The 23,271-nt window shown below is 40.2% G+C and overlaps 1 protein-coding gene across 1 annotated transcript; it reads right to left on the bottom strand.

Moving 5' to 3' along the window:
• On the bottom strand, nt 1-22,856 carry LOC147846964 (uncharacterized). Its single transcript, XM_087237412.1, has 8 exons — nt 3,301-22,856; nt 2,089-2,143; nt 1,833-2,011; nt 1,599-1,720; nt 1,417-1,478; nt 1,215-1,318; nt 964-1,121; nt 1-460 (listed from the first exon to the last, which is right to left on the bottom strand). Exons 1-8 carry the CDS (start codon nt 22,787-22,789, stop codon nt 362-364), a joined length of 20,268 nt encoding a protein of 6,755 aa, XP_087093538.1. The 5' UTR covers nt 22,790-22,856; the 3' UTR covers nt 1-361.
• Nucleotides 22,857-23,271: the final 415 nt, after the last annotated feature.

Genomic DNA, 23,271 nt, shown 5'->3' with positions numbered 1-23,271 from the left:
GAGTTACACAAAAATAAAGTTAATCTAATTGTAAATAAGTTAAACACAATCAATATAGCCCCATGAAATGAAATGAGTAATGTCAAATAAATTAATTAGGGAGTAATGGTTCTAAAATTTACAGAGGTTGAACCTCACACTCTTATTAAATACATTTAATTACTGGATAATACAATTCTGAAAATAAATTACATTTATGAAAATTTAGGAGCACGTCTGTACAGCAAAATTGAATCAAGAAATAAATAGTGCATTTTACAATTAAAAAGATAGCGTATTCATTATAGAAAAAAACAGAAGTAATCAGTGTAATTAATTTTGTCATGATGTATTCCTCTTCTTGAAATTATTCTCCAGTTGTCTATAAGAAGCTGGTTTGGGCTGTGTGTTGCAGATTGTATGAGCCTCTTCTTCTGCGCCATCGTCGTCTTATTGATGTGCAGCAACCACAGAGCAAACACTGACAATCAAGAGATAGCAATATTAGATTAGCAAATAACCTTAGTTGCCTACATAGCTTTCAGCTGTCATATCACTTTTACCATTTATTGATTCATTTCTTTACATTCGGCTTAGTTCCTTTATTTATCAGGGGTCGCCATAGTGGAATAAACCACCAACTTATCTAGCATATGTTTAATACAGTGGATGCTCGTCCAGCCGCAACGCACTACTTGAAAACACCTACACTCTCATTTACACACATACACTATGGCCAATTTAGTTTACTCCATTCACCTATAGCGCATATCTTTGGACTGTGGGGGAAACAGGAGCAAAATTCCTGCCAACATGGAGAGAATATGCAAACTCGACACAGAAATGCCAACTGGCCCAGTCGGAACTCGAACCAGCAACCTTCATGCTGTGAGACTACAGTGCTAACCACTGAGCCACCATTTACCATTATCATTTAAATTATAATATGCTTATAATACTTTCTTTAATTTTTATGGAACTTACACACAGTAGAATCCAGCAAGGTACGAGGATGATAACAATTGCACAAGGTACAATTATGGCCACAACCCATGCTGCATTTGTGCTGTTGCTTGGGACTGTAGTGTTCAGCACTATGGAGTAATAGGTGGTGGTTGTTGGTGGAGGTGTGGTAACTGCATCTGTTGATGACAAGGTGTAAAATAATTCCAATAAGATTCCAATAATATACAAAGCTATTAATGATAATCGAATTTATGAGCAGAAGTACACACCTTTGTTAACCACAAGAAGGGCACTAATAAAGGCGTTGGGTTGTGTGATGTCACTTTCTGAGAATACATAGTACACACTTGCCTGGATAGAGGTGGAATTACCCCTGGGGAGAAAAAAACAAATCAACATTGATAAATAAACACCTCAAAAACACCTTGGAATCAGTGCACATGTCTGCTCTAAAGAAGGTTTATATCTTACGTGAAATTGACATTTTTGAACACAAATGGAGTGGCTGTGGGGTTATTTAGGATTTGGTTTAGCTGAAACATGAAGCAAACATGAAAGGAAATTAATTAATGAAGTTATATCAGGAAAGTTGATATCAGGAATTAAACTTAATCAAAAGCTTATTTATTTACAAGAAATGTTCTCAAACTCACCAGTTTATTTACAGACTCCTGGATTAACTTGTATGTTTCATTCCTGAGTTCAATTTTCTCAGACATGGAAACATTAGCGATTCCAAACCCGAAATTCAGGGCATATGATTTGTCAGAAATTTCTTAAACAGGTAAAACACATAATACATGTTAGCTGATGTTGTATGGGGATATCCTTGTATTGTAATAAGTACAGCTATTCATTGGTGACTAAACGGAGGAGGAAAAACTCACTTGTATAAGTAACATTCACAATGCTCACAGGGGTGTTCAGGCTTTGTGCTCCTACGTCTCGTTTGATTCTGAAACGTGAGTCCAGCATAGAGTTAACCAACTGCATTATTGTATTCTTGCTTGGTATGGGGCCCAGTGTGACGAATATGAGCTGGATGTAAATGATCACTGTCCCAATCCTGAAAGGGAGGAAAATAAAAATGATGAGTAAGATCATTGAAATAAATGAAACTATATACTTTAAAATTGCACTTACACAGTTGGTGCTTCTATGGGATTTTGAGTTACTGGAACTGGAGTTGTCGTTGTGGCTGCAGTATAAAAAAAAAAAGAGAAACAGAAGAAAGAGAAAAGGAGAGTAATGATACATCATTAGTAGAACATTTAGATATTGAAGCGTCACTGCATGATGAAATTAAAAGAGATTTCAGTTTTGAAGCTTGCTAAATCATATGCAGATTTACTGTTTTTTTTTTTTAGGAGAATTGGGCTCCTTTAAAATAAGCAGTCACCTAAGTATGACATTTTATTTTTCATTATTCTATTTATTTTGTACTTTTAATAGTCAAGTAGACTTTCAGTTCTGTTACTGATTGTGACACAACGGCCGATTCGAATGTTATTACTCGATTAAATGGGTGTTATTAGTGGTTATCAGCTGACAGATATGGGCCAGTAGGGACCTTCTGTGCCTGCTGGTAAGCTCAGAAGGTTGTTATAATCTATCCACATGTTTTATCAGCTATAGATCGCATACGGCTGCTGCCAAAGGTAGTGAGTATTTTTTATTTAATTTATTAAATTTCCCATTAATTGTATTTAATAAACGTCTACCCCTACCTCAACCCTAAACCCAACCATCAAAAACAGATCTGGATCTAGAGTCTTCTCTATTAGCACAGCTGATTAATCATGAGAATAATTTTAAAATGTATTAAATAATACTAATAAATAAAAATTGTAAATAAAATTGTATTTTATTAACGTCTAACCCTACCCCAAGCCTAAATGCATCCGTCACAGTAATGTAAAAACAGATCTGGAGTCTTCTCTATTAGTATAGCTGATTAACCATGTGGATAGATGGTAACAGCCTTCTGAGCCTCCCAGTAGGCACAGAAGGCCCCTACTAGCCCATATCTATCAGTTAATAACCACTGATAATGCCTATTAAATCGAGAAGATTAACATTCGAAGCAGGTGGACACAACAAGTACGCCTGTTCAAAATAAACAAACAAAAATTGGGGATTTGTGCTTATTCCTGTTCTACCGAACAGAACCGACCGACAGAACTTCCATTTTTAATGAAAAAAGCCTATAGCACAAATCACTGCATCAGAAACGTTTTAAATTTTAGAGTAAACATGGCAGACGTGACATATGTTTTATGATAATTACAATAGACAAACAATGAGAATGACTATAAGTGGTCATTTTAATAGCAGTAGTAATTGCACATATCTCACCAGTAGTTGTAGGAGGTAAAATGGTTACAGCCAAAATAGTAGTTGTTGGTGGATTTGTAGCCAATGTATTGTTAGTATCCAAAGTTTCGGTTGCCACACTAATAGCTGATGTGGTATCAGACATAGTTGTGGTTGCTGATTCAGTTGCCAACATTGGTGTTAATGGTGAGGAGGTTGGAGAATTTGTATTTAATTTAAGACCAGATGTTGTTGGTTGGACTGAAGTTGTTGCCACATCTGTTGTTGATTGTGGAGCAATCGTTGATGAAGGTTTAAGTGTGGTTGAAGATGTTGTTGTGAAACCAATTTCTGTAGTGATTTTAGAATTAGTTGTTGGAAATGAGGATGTTTCAGGTCTTGTTGTTACAGCAAAATTGGATAATCCTTTATCTGAAGTTGTTGTTTGCAGGTTTGTTGTAGTTTCAGGCACAGTTGTAATTGATGCATTAGTTGTCGACATCTCTGTTTCATTTAAAGCTGATGGAAGGTTGCTTTCTTCAGCCAAAGTTGTTGCACTAATGGTTGTTGAAAATACAGATGGATTAATTGTGGCATTCAAAGTTATTGTTGTTCCGCCAATGTAAGTTGTGTTTTCAGTTGTAACTGTGGTTGCTTCATCTGTAGTTGAAATTGGTGCTTCTGTTGAGGATATTTGAGTGGTGGTTGTATCATCCAAAGCTGTTGATGTATCATCATTAGTTGTGTTTACTGGTATTGCTATGGTTGCAGGATGAGTTGCTGACATTTCAGTTGCATTTGAGGATGGTGAAATGGTAGCTGCGGCATCTAAAGTTGTTGTTGTGTTCACAAGAACAGTTGCAGCATCTGTTAACTTTGATGCTATATCTGAGGGTGCTGAAAATGTTGTTGTGGTATCCAAACCTGCTGTTACACTAATATTTGTTACTGTTTTAGACATAGTGGTGGTTGGTGCATCAATTGTAGATGTTGTTTCTGAAGTTGAGGATGCTGTATAGGTGGGTGTGGCTGCCAAATGTGCCAGTGTTGTATGATTAGTTAAAAAAGGCTCAATTGTAGTTGTGGATGCTTCATCGGATGTTGTTTTTGGTGCAGCAGTTGAGATTTTTGGAAAAGTTGAAATGTCCGTATTTGTTGTGGTTGCAGCAAAAGCTGTGTTGGCCGGCAGAGTTGTGGTTGTTACATGAGCTAATGTTTGTGCAACAGTTGGTAGTGGTAAAGAGGTGGTTTGTGCATCAAAAATAGTTGTTGTTGCACTGGTGGTTGTTTTTGAAAGGTCTAGTATTGTTTCAACCATAGTTGTGTTGACTGGATAAGTTGCTGAAGTCCATTCCATATTTGAGAATTTTGGAGGAGTGGCTGCTGCCTCTAAATTTCTTGTGGTTGCACCAAACTTTGTTTCAGGAAAAGTTGTGGTTGGTGCATTTAAACTTTGTGATGTTGCATCAGCAGTTGTTACTGGAGCAACTGCTATGCTAACATCCCCATTACGTAATGTTGTTGCCTCCGCTGTTGTTGTGGTTTCAGTCATAGTTGTATTTGTTGTATCAAGTGCTGTAGTTGTTGTGTCTGCATTAGTTATTGAAGTTGAATCCACAATTGAGGACACTGATGAGGTGGATAGGGTATTATAGGTTAATGCTACTCCAGCAGCTGTTTTGTTACTTGTGGTTGGAAAGGCATAAGCAGAAGTCATTGTTTCTGAATTACTTGTTGAGGTTGACCCCACAGATGAAGATACAGATGAGGTGGACGTGGCATCAGAAGGCATTGTTGTCTCAGCAGCTGTTATGGTTTCAGGCATAGCTCTTGTTGCTAAATCAAGTGTTGTAGTCGTTGTTTCTGTTATACTTGTTAAGGTTGACTCCATAGTTGAGGATACCGATGAGGTGGAAGTGAAATCAAAAGTTACTGTTGCTGCCCCAGCAGTTGTTGTGGATTGGGCTGTAGTTGTTTCTGTATCAGGTGCTGTAGTTACAGTGTCTGTCTCAGTTGTTGAGGTCAATTCTACAATTGAGGAAAGTGATGAGGTGGATGTACCATCAAAGGTTTTTGGTGTTGCCCCAACAATTGCTGTGGTTTGAGCTGCAGCTGTGGTGTTATTAGGTGTTAAAGAAACAGTTTCCACAGTACTTGTAGAGTTTGACTTAACAGTTGTGAATACTGCTGAGGTGGATGTGGCATCAAAACGTGTTGTCCCAGCAGCTGTTGTGGTTTGATCTGCAGCTGTGGTTGTTGTATCAGATGTTTCTATCGTACTTGTTGAATTTGACACCACAGTAGAGGATAACATTGATGTGGAATTGACATCAAAGGTTGTTACTGCTGCTGCTCCAGAAGATGTTGAGGATTGAGTTGTAGTTGTGGTTTTTGTATCAGGTCCTAAAGACATTGTGTCTGCATTTATTTTTGATTGAGATCCTGAAGTTGAGAAAACTGGTGAGGTGGATGTGACATCATAAGATGTCGTTGTTACCCCAGTGGCTGTTGTGGATTCGGACGCAGTTCCAGTTGCTGTATCAGGTGCTGTAGTCATTGTTTCTGAGGTATTTGCTGAAGTTGACTCCACAGTTGAGGACACCCATGAGGTGGATGTGGTAGCAGTAGCTGTTTTTGTTACTGACCCAGCAGCTGTTGTTAATTGTGCTATAGTTGTGTCTGGTGCCAAAAATACAGTTTCTGTATTACTTGTTGAAGTTGTCTCAACAGTTGAGGATACTAATGATGTGTATGTGGCACCAAAGGTTGTTGCTTTTGATGCCCTGGCAGCTGTTGTGAATTGAGCTGTAGTTGTTGTTGATGTATCAGGTGCCAAAGTCATTGTTTTTACATCACTTGTAAGGACTGGCTGAACAGATGAGAAAATGGGTGAGGAAGAAGTGGCATTAAAAGATGTGGTTGCCCCAGCAGCTGTTATGAGTTCAGGCATTGCTCTTGTTGCTAAATCAAGTGCTGTAGTCGTTGTTTCTCTATTATTTGTTGAGGTTAACTCCACAGTTGAGGATACTAATGAGGTGGATCTGGAATCAAAAGTTACTGTTGCTGATCCAGCAGTTGTTATGGATTGAGCTGTGTTTTTTTCTGTATAAGTTACTGCAGTTACTGTGACTGGATCTGTTGATGTTGATTCAGCATTTGAGGATACAATTGTGCCATCATAGGTTTTTGTTGTTGACCCAGCCGTTGTTGTGGTTTGAGCTGCATCTGTGGTTGATGTATCAGGTGATAAAGTAACGTTTTCTTCAATATGTGTAGAGGTTGACTCAACAGTTGAGAATACAGGTGAGGTGGATGTGGCATCAAAACTTGTTGTTGTCCAAGCAGCTGTTGTGATTTGATCTGCTGTTGTGGTTGATGTATCAGATGTTTCTATATTACTTCTTGAATTTGACACCACAGTAGAGGATAACATTGTTGTTGATGTGGCATCTAAAGGTAATGTTGTTCCTGTTCCAGCAAATGGTGGAGATTGAGCTGTAGTTGTGGTTTCTCTATGAGGTTCTGTAGACATTGTGTCTGCAGTAGTAGTTGATGCTAATTCTACAGCTGTGGATATTGGTGTAATGGATGTAGCATCATACCTGGGGGTTATATCTTCAGCAGCTGGTGTAGTTTCAGATGCAGTTGTGGTTGCAACATTAGGTGCTGTAGTCTTTGTTTCTGCAAAACTTGTTGAAGTTGTCTCCACTGTTGAGGATGCCAATGAAGTGTATGTGGCATCAAAAGTTATTGCTGTTGATGCCCCAGCATCTGATGTGGATTGAGCTAAAGATGTTATTGCTGTATCAGGTGTCAAAGTCATTGTTTCTGCATTATTTGTAGGGGTTGACACAACAGTTGAGAATATGGGTGAGGTGGACGTGGCATCAGAAGATATTGTTGCCTCAGCAGCTGTTATGGTTTTAGGCATAGCTTTTGTTGCTAAATCAAGTGCTGTAGTCATTGTTTCTCTTATACTTGTTGAGGTTGACTCCATAGTTGAGAATACTAATGAGGTGGAAGTGAAATCAAAACTAATTGTTGTTGCCTCAGAAGTTGTTGTGGATTGAGCTGTGGTTGTTTCTGTATCAGGTGAAGATTGTACTGAGTCTGTCTCAGTTGTTGAGGTCAATTTTACATTTGAGGATACAGATGAGCTGGATGTGCCATCATAGATATTTGCTGTTGCCCCAGTAGTTGTTATGGTTTGAGCTGCAGCTGTGGTTGATGTATCAGGTGCTAAAGTAAAGTTTTCTTCACTACGTGTAGAGGTTGACCCAACAGTTGAGAAAACTGGTGAGTTGGATGTGGCATCAAAACTTGTTGTCCCAGCAGCTGTTGTTGTTTGGTCTGCAGTTGTGGTTGATGTATCAGATGTTTCAATATTACTTGTTGAATTTGACACCGCAGTAGAGGATAACATTGATGTTGATGTGGCATCAAAAGTGGTTGTTGTTATTCCTGTTCCTGCAAATATTAGGGAATGAGCTGTAGTTGTGGTTTCTGTATCAGGTTCTGTAGCCATTGTGTCTGCAATAGTTGTTGATGATGATTCTACTGCTTTGGATATTGGTGTAATGGATGTAGCATCATATGTTGGCATTATTTCTCCAGCAGCTGGTGTAGTTTCAGATGCAGTTGTGGTTACATTTTCATTTGGTGTAGTCCTTGGTACTCCATTACTAGATGTAGTTCTCTCTACAGTTGAGGATGCCAATGAAGGGTATACGGCATCAAAAGTTGTTGCCGTTGATGCCCCAGCATCTGTTGTAGATTGAGCTGTAGATGTTATAGCTGCATCAGGTATTAAAGTCATTGTTTCTCTATTACTTGTAAGGGTTGACTCAACAGTTGTAAATACTGCTGAGGTGGATGTGGCATCAAAACGTGTTGTCCCAGCAGCTGTTGTGGATTGATCTGCAGTTGTGGTTGTTGTATCAATTGTTTCTATATAACTTGCTGAATTTGACACCACAGTTGAGGATAGCATTGATGTGGAATTGACATCAAAGATGGTTACTGTTGCTGCTTCAGAAGCTGTTGAGGATTGAGTTGTAGTGGTGGTTTTTGTATCAGGTCCTAAAGACATTGTGTCTGCATTAATTCTTGATTTTGATCCTAAAGTTGAGAAAACTGGTGAGGTGGATGTGACATCATAAAATGTCGTTGTTACCCCAGTGGCTGTTTTGGATTCGGACGCAGTTCCAGTTGCTGTATCAGGTGCTGTAGTCATTGTTTCTGAAGTATTTGCAGAAGTTGACTCCACAGTTGAGGACACCCATGAGGTGGATGTGGTAGCAGTAGCTGTTTTTGTTACTGACCCAGCAGCTGTTGTTAATTGAGCTATAGTTGTGTTTGCTGTGTCAGGTGCCAAAAAAACAGTTTCTGTATTACTTGATGTTGTCTCCAAAGTTGAGGATACTAATGAGGTGGATGTGGAATCAAATGTTATTGTTGCTGCTCCAGCAGTTATTGTGGATTGAGCTGTAGTTTCTTCTGTATTAGTTGCTACAGTTACTGTGACTGTATCTGTTGAGGTTGATTCAACATTTGAGGATACAGTTGAGCTGGATGTGCCATTATAGGTTTTTGCTGTTGACCCAGCCGTTGTTGGGGTTTGAGCTGCAGCTGTGGTTGATGTATCAGGTGCTAAAGTAACTGTTTCTTCAGTAATTGAAGAGGTTGACTCATCAGTTGAGAATACTAGTGAGGTGGATGTGGTATCAACATTTGTTGTCCCAACAGCTGTTGCGGTTTGATCCGCAGATGTGGTTGATATATCAGATGTTTCTATATTACTTCTTGAATTTGACACCACAGTAGAGGACAACACTGATGTAGATGTGGCATCAAAAGTTGATGTTTTTCCAGCAAATGGTGAGGATTGAGCTTTAGTTTTGGTTTCTCTATCAGGTTCTGTAGCCATTGTATCTGCAATAGTTGTTGATGATAATTCTACAGCTGTGAATATTGGTGTAATGGATGTAGCATCATACATTGGGGTTATTTCTCCAGCAGTTGGTGTAGTTTCAGAGACAGCTGCGGTTGCATTTTCAGGTGCTGTAGTCATTTTTTCTGCAAAAGTTGTTGAAGTTGTCTCCACAGTTGAGGATGCCAATGAAGTGTATGTGACATCAAAAATTGTTGCTGTTAATGCCCCAGCATCTGTTGTGGATTGGGCTGAAGATGTTATTACTGTATAAGGTGTCAAAGGCATTGTTTCTGCATTACTTGTAAGGGTTGACTCAACAGTTGAGAATATGGGTGAGGTGGAAGTGGCATCAGAAGATATTGTTCCTTCAGCAGCTGTTATGTTTTCAGGCATATCCCTTGTCGATAAACCAAGTGCTGTAGTCATTGTTTCTCTTATACTTTTTGAGGTTGATTCCATAGATGAGGATACCAATGAAGTTGATGTAAAGACAAAAGTTACTGTTGCTGCCCCAGCGGTTGTTGTGGATTGAGCTGTAGTTGTTCCTGTATCAGGTGCTGAAGTTACTGAGTCTGTCCCAGTTGTTGAGGTCAATTCTACATTTGACGATACAAATGAGCTGGATGTGCCATCATAGATATTTGCTGTTGCCCCAGCAGTCTTTATAGTTTGAGTTGCAGCTGTGGTTGATGTATCAGGTGCTAAAGTAACTGTTTCTTCATTATTTGTAGAGGTTGACTCAACAGTTGACATTACTGGTGAGGTGAAAGTGCCATCAAAACTTGTTGTCTCAAGAGCTGTTGTGGTTTGATCTGCAGTTGTGGTTGATGTATCAGATGTTTCTATATTACTTCTTGAATTTGACACCACAGCAGAGGAAAACATTGATGTTGACGTGGCATCAAAAGTGGTTGTTGTTCCTGTTCTAGCAAATGGTGAATATTGAGCTGTAGTTGTGGTTTCTGTATCAGGTTCTGTAGCCATTGTGTCTGTAGTAGTTGTTGTTGATAGTTCTTCAGCTGTGGATATTGGTTTAATAGATGTAGCATCATACGTTGGGGTTAGTTCTTCAGCAGCTGGTGTAGTTTCAGATGCAGTTGTGGTTGCATCATTAGGCGCTGTAGTCTTTGTTTCTGCAAAACTTGTTGAAGTTGTCACAACTGTTGAGGATGCCAATAAAGTGTATGTGGCATCAAAATTTGTTTCTGTTACTGCCCCAGCATCTGATGTGGTTTGAGCTGAAGATGGTATTTCTGTATCAGGTGTCAAAGTCATTGTTTCTGCATTACTTGTAAGGGTTGATTCAGCAGTTGAGATTATAGTCGAGGTGGAAGTGGCATCAGAAGGTATTGTTGCCTCAGCTGCTGTTATGGTTTCAGTCATATCCCCTGTTACTAAATCAAGTGCTGTAGTCATTGTTTCTGCTGTACTTGTTGAAAATGACTCCATAGTTGATGATACCGCTGAGGTGGAAGTGAAGTCAAAATTTATTGTTGCTGCCCCAGAAGTTGTTGTGGATTGAGCTGTAGTTGTTTCTGTATCAGGTGCTGAAGTTACTGAGTCTGTCTCAGTTGTTGAGATCAATTCTACATTTGACGATACAGTTGAGTTGGATGTGCCATCATATATATTTGCTGTTGCCCCAGCAGTCGTTATGGTTTGAGCTGCAGCTGTGGTTTCTGTATCAGGTGCTAAAGTAACTGTTTCTTCATTATTTGTAGAGGTTGACTCAACAGTTGAGATTACTAGTGAGGTGGATGTGGCATCAAAACTTGTTGTCCCAACAGCTGTTGCGGTTTGGTCTGCAGTTGTGGTTGATGTATCAGTTGTTTCTATATTACTTCTTGAATTTGACATCACAGTAGAGGATAAGATTGTTGTTGATGTGGCATCAAACATTGTTGTTGTTCCTGTTCCTGCAAATGGTGAGGATTGAGCTGTAGTTGTGGTTTCTGTATGAGATTCTGTAGCCATTGTGTCTGTAATAGTTGTTGTTGATAGTTCTTCAGCTGTGGATATTGCTGTAATGGATGTAGCATCATACGTTGGGGTTATTTCTTTAGCAGCTGGTGTAGTTTCAGATGCAGTTGTGGTTGCGTCATCAGGTGCTGTAGTTTTTGTTTCTGCAAAACTTGTTGAAATTGTCTCCACAGTTGAGGATGCCAATGAAGTGTATGTGGCATCAAAATTTGTTTCTGTTACTGCCCAAGCATCTGTTGTGGATTGAGCTGAAGATGGTATTGCTGTATCAGGTGTCAAAGTCATTGTTTCTGCATTACTTGTAAGGGTTGACTCAACAGTTGAGATTTTGGTTGAGGTGGAAGTGGCAGCGGTTATGGTTTCAGGCATATCCCCTGTTACTAAATCAAGTGCTGTAGTCATTGTTTCTGCTGTACTTGTTGAGGTTGACTCCATAGTTGATGATACCGCTGAGGTGGAAGTGAAGTCAAAATTTATTGTTGCTGCCCCAGAAGTTGTTGTGGATTGAACTGTAGTTGTTTCTGTATCAGGTGCTGAAGTTACTGAGTCTGTCTCAGTTGTTGAGGTCAATTCTACATTTGACGATACAAAGGAGCTGGATGTGCCATCATATATATTTGCTGTTGCCCCAGCAGTCGTTATGGTTTGAGCTGCAGATGTGGTTTCTGTATCAGATTCTGTAGCCATTGTGTCTGTAGTAGTTGTTGTTGATAGTTCTTCAGCTGTGGATATTGGTGTAATAGATGTAGCATCATACGTTGGGGTTAGTTCTTCAGCAGCTGGTGTGGTTTCAGATGCAGTTGTGGTTGCATCATTAGGCGCTGTAGTTTTTGTTTCTGCAAAACTTGTTGCAGTTGCCTCCACTGTTGAGGATGCCAATAAAGTGTATGTGGCATCAAAATTTGTTTCTGTTACTGCCCCAGCATCTGATGTGGTTTGAGTTGAAGATGGTATTGCTGTATCAGGTGTCAAAGTCATTGTTTCTGCATTACTTGTGAGGGTTGACTCAGCAGTTGAAATTATAGTTGAGGTGGAAGTGGCATCAGAAGGTATTGTTGCCTCAGCAGCTGTTATGGTTTCAGTCATATCCCCTGTTACTAAATCAAGTGCTGTAGTCATTGTTTCTGCTGTACTTGTTGAGGTTGACTCCATAGTTGATGATACCGATGAGGTGGAAGTGAAGTCAAAATTTATTGTTGCTGCCCCAGAAGTTGTTGTGGATTGAGCTGTAGTTGTTTCTGTATCAGGTGCTGAAGTTACTGAGTCTGTCTCAGTTGTTGAGATCAATTCTACATTTGACGATACAGTTGAGCTGGATGTGCCATCATATATATTTGCTGTTGCCCCAGCAGTCGTTATGGTTTGAGCTGCAGCTGTGGTTTCTGTATCAGGTGCTAAAGTACCTGTTTCTTCATTATTTGTAGAGGTTGACTCAACAGTTGAGAATACTAGTGAGGTGGATGTGGCATCAAAACTTGTTGTCCCAACAGCTGTTGCGGTTTGGTCTGCAGTTGTGGTCGATGTATCAGATGTTTCTATACTACTTCTTGAATTTGACATCACAGTAGAGGATAAGATTGTTGTTGATGTGGCATCAAACATTGTTGTTGTTCCTGTTCCTGCAAATGGTGAGGATTGAGCTGTAGTTGTGGTTTCTGTATCAGATTCTGTAGCCTTTGTGTCTGTAATAGTTGTTGTTGATAGTTCTTCAGGTGTGGATATTGCTGTAATGGATGTAGCATCATACGTTGGGGTTATTTCTTCAGCAGCTGGTGTAGTTTCAGATGCAGTTGTGGTTGCGTCATCTGTAGTTTTTGTTTCTGCAAAACTTGTTGAAATTGTCTCCACAGTTGAGGATGCCAATGAAGTGTATGTGGCATCAAAATTTGTTTCTGTTACTGCCCAAGCATCTGTTGTGGATTGAGCTGAAGATGGTATTGCTCTATCAGGAGTCAAAGTCATTGTTTCTGCATTACTTGTAAGGGTTGACTCAACAGTTGAGATTTTGGTTGAGGTGGAAGTGGCAGCGGTTATGGTTTCAGGCATATCTCCTGTTACTAAATCAAGTGCTGTAGTCATTGTTTCTGCTGTACTTGTTGAGGTTGACTCCATAGTTGATGATACTGATGAGGTGGAAGTGAAGTCCAAATTTATTGTTGCTGCCCCAGAAGTTGTTTTGGATTGAGATGTAGTTGTTTCTGTATCAGGTGCTGAAGTTACTGAGTCTGTCTCAGTTGTTGAGATCAATTCTACATTTGACGATACAGTTGAGCTGGATGTGCCATCATATATATTTGCTGTTGCCCCAGCAGTCGTTATGGTTTGAGCTGCAGCTGTGGTTTCTGTATCAGGTGCTAAAGTAACTGTTTCTTCATTATTTGTAGAGGTTGACTCAACAGTTGAGATTACTAGTGAGGTGGATGTGGCATCAAAACTTGTTGTCCCAACAGCTGTTGCGATTTGGTCTGCAGTTGTGGTTGATGTATCAGATGTTTCTATACTACTTCTTGAATTTGACATCACAGTAGAGGATAAGATTGTTGTTGATGTGGCATCAAACATTGTTGTTGTTCCTGTTCCTGCAAATGGTGAGGATTGAGCTGTAGTTGTGGTTTCTGTATGAGATTCTGTAGCCATTGTGTCTGTAATAGTTGTTGTTGATAGTTCTTCAGCTGTGGATATTGGTGTAATAGATGTAGCATCATACGTTGGGGTTAGTTCTTCAGCAGCTGGTGTGGTTTCAGATGCAGTTGTGGTTGCATCATTAGGCGCTGCAGTTTTTGTTTCTGCAAAACTTGTTGAAGTTGTCTCCACTGTTGAGGATGCCAATAAAGTGTATGTGGCATCAAAATTTGTTTCTGTTACTGCCCCAGCATCTGATGTGGTTTGAGTTGAAGATGGTATTGCTGTATCAGGTGTCAAAGTCATTGTTTCTGCATTACTTGTGAGGGTTGACTTAGCAGTTGAGATTATAGTTGAGGTGGAAGTGGCATCAGAAGGTATTGTTGCCTCAGCAGCTGTTATGGTTTCAGTCATATCCCCTGTTACTAAATCAAGTGCTGTAGTCATTGTTTCTGCTGTACTTGTTGAGGTTGACTCCATAGTTGATGATACCGATGAGGTGGAAGTGAAGTCAAAATGTATTGTTGCTGCCCCAGAAGTTGTTTTGGATTGAGATGTAGTTGTTTCTGTATCAGGTGCTGAAGTTACTGAGTCTGTCTCAGTTGTTGAGATCAATTCTACATTTGACGATACAGTTGAGCTGGATGTGCCATCATATATATTTGCTGTTGCCCCAGCAGTCGTTATGGTTTGAGCTGCAGCTGTGGTTTCTGTATCAGGTGCTAAAGTAACTGTTTCTTCATTATTTGTAGAGGTTGACTCAACAGTTGAGATTACTAGTGAGGTGGATGTGGCATCAAAACTTGTTGTCCCAACAGCTGTTGCGGTTTGGTCTGCAGTTGTGGTTGATGTATCAGTTGTTTCTATATTACTTCTTGAATTTGACATCACAGTAGAGGATAAGATTGTTGTTGACGTGGCATCAAACATTGTTGTTGTTCCTGTTCCTGCAAATGGTGAGGATTGAGCTGTAGTTGTGGTTTCTGTATCAGATTCTGTAGCCATTGTGTCTGTAATAGTTGTTGTTGATAGTTCTTCAGCTGTGGATATTGCTGTTATGGATGTAGCATCATACGTTGGGGTTATTTCTTCAGCAGCTGGTGTAGTTTCAGATGCAGTTGTGGTTGCGTCATCAGGTGCTGTAGTTTTTGTTTCTGCAAAACTTGTTGAAATTGTTTCCACAGTTGAGGATGCCAATGAAGTGTATGTGGCATCAAAATTTGTTTCTGTTACTGCCCAAGCATCTGTTGTGGATTGAGCTGAAGATGGTATTGCTCTATCAGGTGTCAAAGTCATTGTTTCTGCATTACTTGTAAGGGTTGACTCAACAGTTGAGATTTTGGTTGAGGTGGAAGTGGCAGCGGTTATGGTTTCAGGCATATCCCCTGTCACTAAATCAAGTGCTGTAGTCATTGTTTCTGCTGTACTTGTTGAGGTTGACTCCATAGTTGATGATACTGATGAGGTGGAAGGGAAGTCAAAAATTTTTGTTGCTGCCCCAGAAGTTGTTGTGGATTGAACTGTAGTTGTATCTGTATCAGGTGCTGAAGTTACTGAGTCTGTCTCAGTTGTTGAGGTCAATTCTACATTTGACGATACAAAGGAGCTGGATGTGCCATCAAATATATTTGCTGTTGCCCCAGCAGTCGTTATGGTTTGAGCTGCAGATGTGGTTTCTGTATCAGATTCTGTAGCCATTGTGTCTGTAGTAGTTGTTGTTGATAGTTCTTCAGCTGTGGATATTGGTGTAATAGATGTAGCATCATACGTTGGGGTTAGTTCTTCAGCAGCTGGTGTGGTTTCAGATGCAGTTGTGGTTGCATCATTAGGCGCTGTAGTTTTTGTTTCTGCAAAACTTGTTGAAATTGTCTCCACAGTTGAGGATGCCAATGAAGTGTATGTGGCATCAAAATTTGTTTCTGTTACTGCCCAAGCATCTGTTGTGGATTGAGCTGAAGATGGTATTGCTCTATCAGGTGTCAAAGTCATTGTTTCTGCATTACTTGTAAGGGTTGACTCAACAGTTGAGATTTTGGTTGAGGTGGAAGTGGCAGCGGTTATGGTTTCAGTCATATCCCCTGTCACTAAATCAAGTGCTGTAGTCATTGTTTCTGCTGTACTTGTTGAGGTTGACTCCATAGTTGATGATACCACTGAGGTGGAAGTGAAGTCAAAATTTATTGTTGCTGCCCCAGAAGTTGTTGTGGATTGAACTGTAGTTGTTTCTGTATCAGGTGCTGAAGTTACTGAGTCTGTCTCAGTTGTTGAGGTCAATTCTACATTAGAAGATACAAAGGAGCTGGTTGTGCCATCATATATATTTGCTGTTGCCCCAGCAGTCGTTATGGTTTGAGCTGCAGATGTGGTTTCTGTTTCAGATTCTGTAGCCATTGTGTCTGTAGTAGTTGTTGTTGATAGTTCTTCAGCTGTGGATATTGGTGTAATAGATGTAGCATCATACGTTGGGGTTAGTTCTTCAGCAGCTGGTGTAGTTTCAGATGCAGTTGTGGTTGCATCATTAGGCGCTGTAGTTTTTGTTTCTGCAAAACTTGTTGAAGTTGTCTCCACTGTTGAGGATGCCGATAAAGTGTATGTGGCATCAAAATTTGTTTCTGTTACTGCCCCAGCATCTGATGTGGTTTGAGTTGAAGATGGTATTGCTGTATCAGGTGTCAAAGTCATTTTTTCTGCATTACTTGTGAGGGTTGACTCAGCAGTTGAGATTATAGTTGAGGTGGAAGTGGCACCAGAAGGTGTTGTTGCCTCAGCAGCTGTTATGGTTTCAGTCATATCCCCTGTTACTAAATCAAGTGCTGTAGTCATTGTTTCTGCTGTACTTGTAGAGGTTGATTCCATAGTTGATGATATCGATGAGGTGGAAGTGAAGTCAAAAATTATTGTTGCTGCCCCAGAAGTTGTTTTGGATTGAGATGTAGTTGTTTCTGTATCAGGTGCTGAAGTTACTGAGTCTGTCTCAGTTGTTGAGATCAATTCTACATTTGACGATACAGTTGAGCTGGATGTGCCATCATATATATTTGCTGTTGCCCCAGCAGTCGTTATGGTTTGAGCTGCAGCTGTGGTTTCTGTATCAGGTGCTAAAGTAACTGTTTCTTCATTATTTGTAGAGGTTGATTCAACAGTTGAGATTACTAGTGAGGTGGATGTGGCATCAAAACTTGTTGTCCCAACAGCTGTTGCGGTTTGGTCTGCAGTTGTGGTTGATGTATCAGATGTTTCTATATTACTTCTTGAATTTGACATCACAGTAGAGGATAAGATTGTTGTTGACGTGGCATCAAACATTGTTGTTGTTCCTGTTCCTGCAAATGGTGAGGATTGAGCTGTAGTTGTGGTTTCTGTATCAGATTCTGTAGCCATTGTTTCTGTAATAGTTGTTGTTGATAGTTCTTCAGCTGTGGATATTGTTGTAATGGATGTAGCATCATACGTTGGGGTTAGTTCTTCAGCAGCTGGTGTAGTTTCAGATGCAGTTGGGGTTGCGTCATCAGGTGCTATAGTTTTTGTTTCTGCAAAACTTGTTGAAATTGTCTCCACAGTTGAGGATGCCAATGAAGTGTATGTGCCATCAAAATTTGTTTCTGTCACTGCCCAAGCATCTGTTGTGAATTGAGCTGAAGATGGTATTGCTCTATCAGGTGTCAAAGTCATTGTTTCTGCATTACTTGTAAGAGTTGACTCAACAGTTGAGATTTTGGTTGAGGTGGAAGTGGCAGCGGTTTTGGTTTCAGGCATATCCCCTGTTACTAAATCAAGTGCTGTAGTCATTTTTTCTGCTGTACTTGTTGAGGTTGACTCCATAGTTGATGATACTGATGAGGTGGAAGTGAAGTCAAATTTTTTTGTTGCTGCCCCAGAAGTTGTTTTGGATTGAACTGTAGTTGTTTCTGTATCAGGTGCTGAAGTTACTGAGTCTGTCTCAGTTGTTGAGGTCAATTCTACATTAGAAGATACAAAGGAGCTGGATGTGCCATCATATATATTTGCTGTTGCCCCAGCAGTCGTTATGGTTTGAGCTGCAGATGTGGTTTCTGTTTCAGATTCTGTAGCCATTGTGTCTGTAGTAGTTGTTGTTGATAGTTCTTCAGCTGTGGATATTGGTGTAATAGATGTAGCATCATACGTTGGGTTTAGTTCTTCAGCAGCTGGTGTAGTTTTAGATGCAGTTGTGGTTGCGTCATCAGGTGCTGTAGTTTTTGTTTCTGCAAAACTTGTTGAAGTTGTCTCCACTGTTGAGGATGCCAATAAAGTGTATGTGGCATCAAAATTTGTTTCTGTTACTGCCCCAGCATCTGATGTGGTTTGAGTTGAAGATGGTATTGCTGTATCAGGTGTCAAAGTCATTGTTTCTGCATTACTTGTGAGGGTTGACTTAGCAGGTGAGATTATAGTTGAGGTGGAAGTGGAATCAGAAGGTGTTGTTGCCTCAGCAGCTGTTATGGTTTCAGTCATATCCCCTGTTACTAAATCAAGTGCTGTAGTCATTGTTTCTGCTGTACTTGTTGAGGTTGACTCCATAGTTGATGATACCGATGAGGTGGAAGTGAAGTCTGTAGTTGTTTCTGTATCAGGTGCTGAAGTTACTGAGTCTGTCTCAGTTGTTGAGATCAATTCTACATTTGACGATACAGTTGAGCTGGATGTGCCATCATATATATTTGCTGTTGCCCCAGCAGTCGTTATGGTTTGAGCTGCAGCTGTGGTTTCTGTATCAGGTGCTAAAGTAACTGTTTCTTCATTATTTGTAGAGGTTGATTCAACAGTTGAGATTACTAGTGAGGTGGATGTGGCATCAAAACTTGTTGTCCCAACAGCTGTTGCGGTTTGGTCTGCAGTTGTGGTTGATGTATCAGTTGTTTCTATATTACTTCTTGAATTTGACATCACAGTAGAGGATAAGATTGTTGTTGACGTGGCATCAAACATTGTTGTTGTTCCTGTTCCTGCAAATGGTGAGGATTGAGCTGTAGTTGTGGTTTCTGTATCAGATTCTGTAGCCATTGTTTCTGTAATAGTTGTTGTTGATAGTTCTTCAGCTGTGGATATTGTTGTAATGGATGTAGCATCATACGTTGGGGTTAGTTCTTCAGCAGCTGGTGTAGTTTCAGATGCAGTTGGGGTTGCGTCATCAGGTGCTATAGTTTTTGTTTCTGCAAAACTTGTTGAAATTGTCTCCACAGTTGAGGATGCCAATGAAGTGTATGTGCCATCAAAATTTGTTTCTGTCACTGCCCAAGCATCTGTTGTGAATTGAGCTGAATATGGTATTGCTCTATCAGGTGTCAAAGTCATTGTTTCTGCATTACTTGTAAGAGTTGACTCAACAGTTGAGATTTTGGTTGAGGTGGAAGTGGCAGCGGTTTTGGTTTCAGGCATATCCCCTGTTACTAAATCAAGTGCTGTAGTCATTTTTTCTGCTGTACTTGTTGAGGTTGACTCCATAGTTGATGATACTGATGAGGTGGAAGTGAAGTCAAAATTTTTTGTTGCTGCCCCAGAAGTTGTTTTGGATTGAACTGTAGTTGTTTCTGTATCAGGTGCTGAAGTTACTGAGTCTGTCTCAGTTGTTGAGGTCAATTCTACATTAGAAGATACAAAGGAGCTGGATGTGCCATCATATATATTTGCTGTTGCCCCAGCAGTCGTTATGGTTTGAGCTGCAGATGTGGTTTCTGTTTCAGATTCTGTAGCCATTGTGTCTGTAGTAGTTGTTGTTGATAGTTCTTCAGCTGTGGATATTGGTGTAATAGATGTAGCATCATACGTTGGGTTTAGTTCTTCAGCAGCTGGTGTAGTTTTAGATGCAGTTGTGGTTGCGTCATCAGGTGCTGTAGTTTTTGTTTCTGCAAAACTTGTTGAAGTTGTCTCCACTGTTGAGGATGCCAATAAAGTGTATGTGGCATCAAAATTTGTTTCTGTTACTGCCCCAGCATCTGATGTGGTTTGAGTTGAAGATGGTATTGCTGTATCAGGTGTCAAAGTCATTGTTTCTGCATTACTTGTGAGGGTTGACTTAGCAGGTGAGATTATAGTTGAGGTGGAAGTGGAATCAGAAGGTGTTGTTGCCTCAGCAGCTGTTATGGTTTCAGTCATATCCCCTGTTACTAAATCAAGTGCTGTAGTCATTGTTTCTGCTGTACTTGTTGAGGTTGACTCCATAGTTGATGATACCGATGAGGTGGAAGTGAAGTCTGTAGTTGTTTCTGTATCAGGTGCTGAAGTTACTGAGTCTGTCTCAGTTGTTGAGATCAATTCTACATTTGACGATACAGTTGAGCTGGATGTGCCATCATATATATTTGCTGTTGCCCCAGCAGTCGTTATGGTTTGAGCTGCAGCTGTGGTTTCTGTATCAGGTGCTAAAGTAACTGTTTCTTCATTATTTGTAGAGGTTGACTCAACAGTTGAGATTACTAGTGAGGTGGATGTGGCATCAAAACTTGTTGTCCCAACAGCTGTTGCGGTTTGGTCTGCAGTTGTGGTTGATGTATCAGTTGTTTCTATATTACTTCTTGAATTTGACATCACAGTAGAGGATAAGATTGTTGTTGACGTGGCATCAAACATTGTTGTTGTTCCTGTTCCTGCAAATGGTGAGGATTGAGCTGTAGTTGTGGTTTCTGTATCAGATTCTGTAGCCATTGTTTCTATAATAGTTGTTGTTGATAGTTCTTCAGCTGTGGATATTGTTGTAATGGATGTAGCATCATACGTTGGGGTTAGTTCTTCAGCAGCTGGTGTAGTTTCAGATGCAGTTGGGGTTGCGTCATCAGGTGCTGTAGTTTTTGTTTCTGCAAAACTTGTTGAAATTGTCTCCACAGTTGAGGATGCCAATGAAGTGTATGTGCCATCAAAATTTGTTTCTGTCACTGCCCAAGCATCTGTTGTGAATTGAGCTGAAGATGGTATTGCTCTATCAGGTGTCAAAGTCATTGTTTCTGCATTACTTGTAAGAGTTGACTCAACAGTTGAGATTTTGGTTGAGGTGGAAGTGGCAGCGGTTTTGGTTTCAGGCATATCCCCTGTTACTAAATCAAGTGCTGTAGTCATTTTTTCTGCTGTACTTGTTGAGGTTGACTCCATAGTTGATGATACTGATGAGGTGGAAGTGAAGTCAAAATTTTTTGTTGCTGCCCCAGAAGTTGTTTTGGATTGAACTGTAGTTGTTTCTGTATCAGGTGCTGAAGTTACTGAGTCTGTCTCAGTTGTTGAGGTCAATTCTACATTAGAAGATACAAAGGAGCTGGATGTGCCATCATATATATTTGCTGTTGCCCCAGCAGTCGTTATGGTTTGAGCTGCAGATGTGGTTTCTGTTTCAGATTCTGTAGCCATTGTGTCTGTAGTAGTTGTTGTTGATAGTTCTTCAGCTGTAGATATTGGTGTAATAGATGTAGCATCATACGTTGGGTTTAGTTCTTCAGCAGCTGGTGTAGTTTTAGATGCAGTTGTGGTTGCGTCATCAGGTGCTGTAGTTTTTGTTTCTGCAAAACTTGTTGAAGTTGTCTCCACTGTTGAGGATGCCAATAAAGTGTATGTGGCATCAAAATTTGTTTCTGTTACTGCCCCAGCATCTGATGTGGTTTGAGTTGAAGATGGTATTGCTGTATCAGGTGTCAAAGTCATTGTTTCTGCATTACTTGTGAGGGTTGACTTAGCAGGTGAGATTATAGTTGAGGTGGAAGTGGAATCAGAAGGTGTTGTTGCCTCAGCAGCTGTTATGGTTTCAGTCATATCCCCTGTTACTAAATCAAGTGCTGTAGTCTTTGTTTCTGCTGTACTTGTTGAGGTTGACTCCATAGTTGATGATACCGATGAGGTGGAAGTGAAGTCTGTAGTTGTTTCTGTATCAGGTGCTGAAGTTACTGAGTCTGTCTCAGTTGTTGAGATCAATTCTACATTTGACGATACAGTTGAGCTGGATGTGCCATCATATATATTTGCTGTTGCCCCAGCAGTCGTTATGGTTTGAGCTGCAGCTGTGGTTTCTGTATCAGGTGCTAAAGTAACTGTTTCTTCATTATTTGTAGAGGTTGACTCAACAGTTGAGATTACTAGTGAGGTGGATGTGGCATCAAAACTTGTTGTCCCAACAGCTGTTGCGGTTTGGTCTGCAGTTGTGGTTGATGTATCAGATGTTTCTATAATACTTCTTGAATTTGACATCACAGTAGAGGATAAGATTGTTGTTGATGTGGCATCAAACATTGTTGTTGTTCCTGTTCCTGCAAATGGTGAGGATTGAGCTGTAGTTGTGGTTTCTGTATCAGATTCTGTAGCCATTGTTTCTGTAATAGTTGTTGTTGATAGTTCTTCAGCTGTGGATATTGTTGTAATGGATGTAGCATCATACGTTGGGGTTAGTTCTTCAGCAGCTGGTGTAGTTTCAGATGCAGTTGGGGTTGCGTCATCAGGTGCTATAGTTTTTGTTTCTGCAAAACTTGTTGAAATTGTCTCCACAGTTGAGGATGCCAATGAAGTGTATGTGCCATCAAAATTTGTTTCTGTCACTGCCCAAGCATCTGTTGTGAATTGAGCTGAATATGGTATTGCTCTATCAGGTGTCAAAGTCATTGTTTCTGCATTACTTGTAAGAGTTGACTCAACAGTTGAGATTTTGGTTGAGGTGGAAGTGGCAGCGGTTTTGGTTTCAGGCATATCCCCTGTTACTAAATCAAGTGCTGTAGTCATTTTTTCTGCTGTACTTGTTGAGGTTGACTCCATAGTTGATGATACTGATGAGGTGGAAGTGAAGTCAAAATTTTTTGTTGCTGCCCCAGAAGTTGTTTTGGATTGAACTGTAGTTGTTTCTGTATCAGGTGCTGAAGTTACTGAGTCTGTCTCAGTTGTTGAGGTCAATTCTACATTAGAAGATACAAAGGAGCTGGATGTGCCATCATATATATTTGCTGTTGCCCCAGCAGTCGTTATGGTTTGAGCTGCAGATGTGGTTTCTGTTTCAGATTCTGTAGCCATTGTGTCTGTAGTAGTTGTTGTTGATAGTTCTTCAGCTGTGGATATTGGTGTAATAGATGTAGCATCATACGTTGGGTTTAGTTCTTCAGCAGCTGGTGTAGTTTTAGATGCAGTTGTGGTTGCGTCATCAGGTGCTGTAGTTTTTGTTTCTGCAAAACTTGTTGAAATTGTCTCCTCAGTTGAGGATGCCAATGAAGTGTATGTGGCATCAAAATTTGTTTCTGTTACTGCCCAAGCATCTGTTGTGGATTGAGCTGAAGATGGTATTGCTGTATCAGGTGTCAAAGTCATTGTTTCTACATTACTTGTAAGGGTTGACTCAACAGTTGAGATTTTGGTTGAGGTGGAAGTGGCAGCGGTTATGGTTTCAGGCATATCCCCTGTCACTAAATCAAGTGCTGTAGTCATTGTTTCTGCTGTACTTGTTGAGGTTGACTCCATAGTTGATGATACCGATGAGGTGGAAGTGAAGTCAAAATTTA

The sequence above is a fragment of the Danio rerio genome, chromosome 1, assembly GCF_052040795.2.
Source record: "Danio rerio strain M-AB ecotype USA chromosome 1, GRCz13ab, whole genome shotgun sequence".
Lineage (NCBI taxonomy): Eukaryota > Metazoa > Chordata > Actinopteri > Cypriniformes > Danionidae > Danio > Danio rerio.
This window is presented reverse-complemented; position numbering and strand designations above follow the sequence as displayed.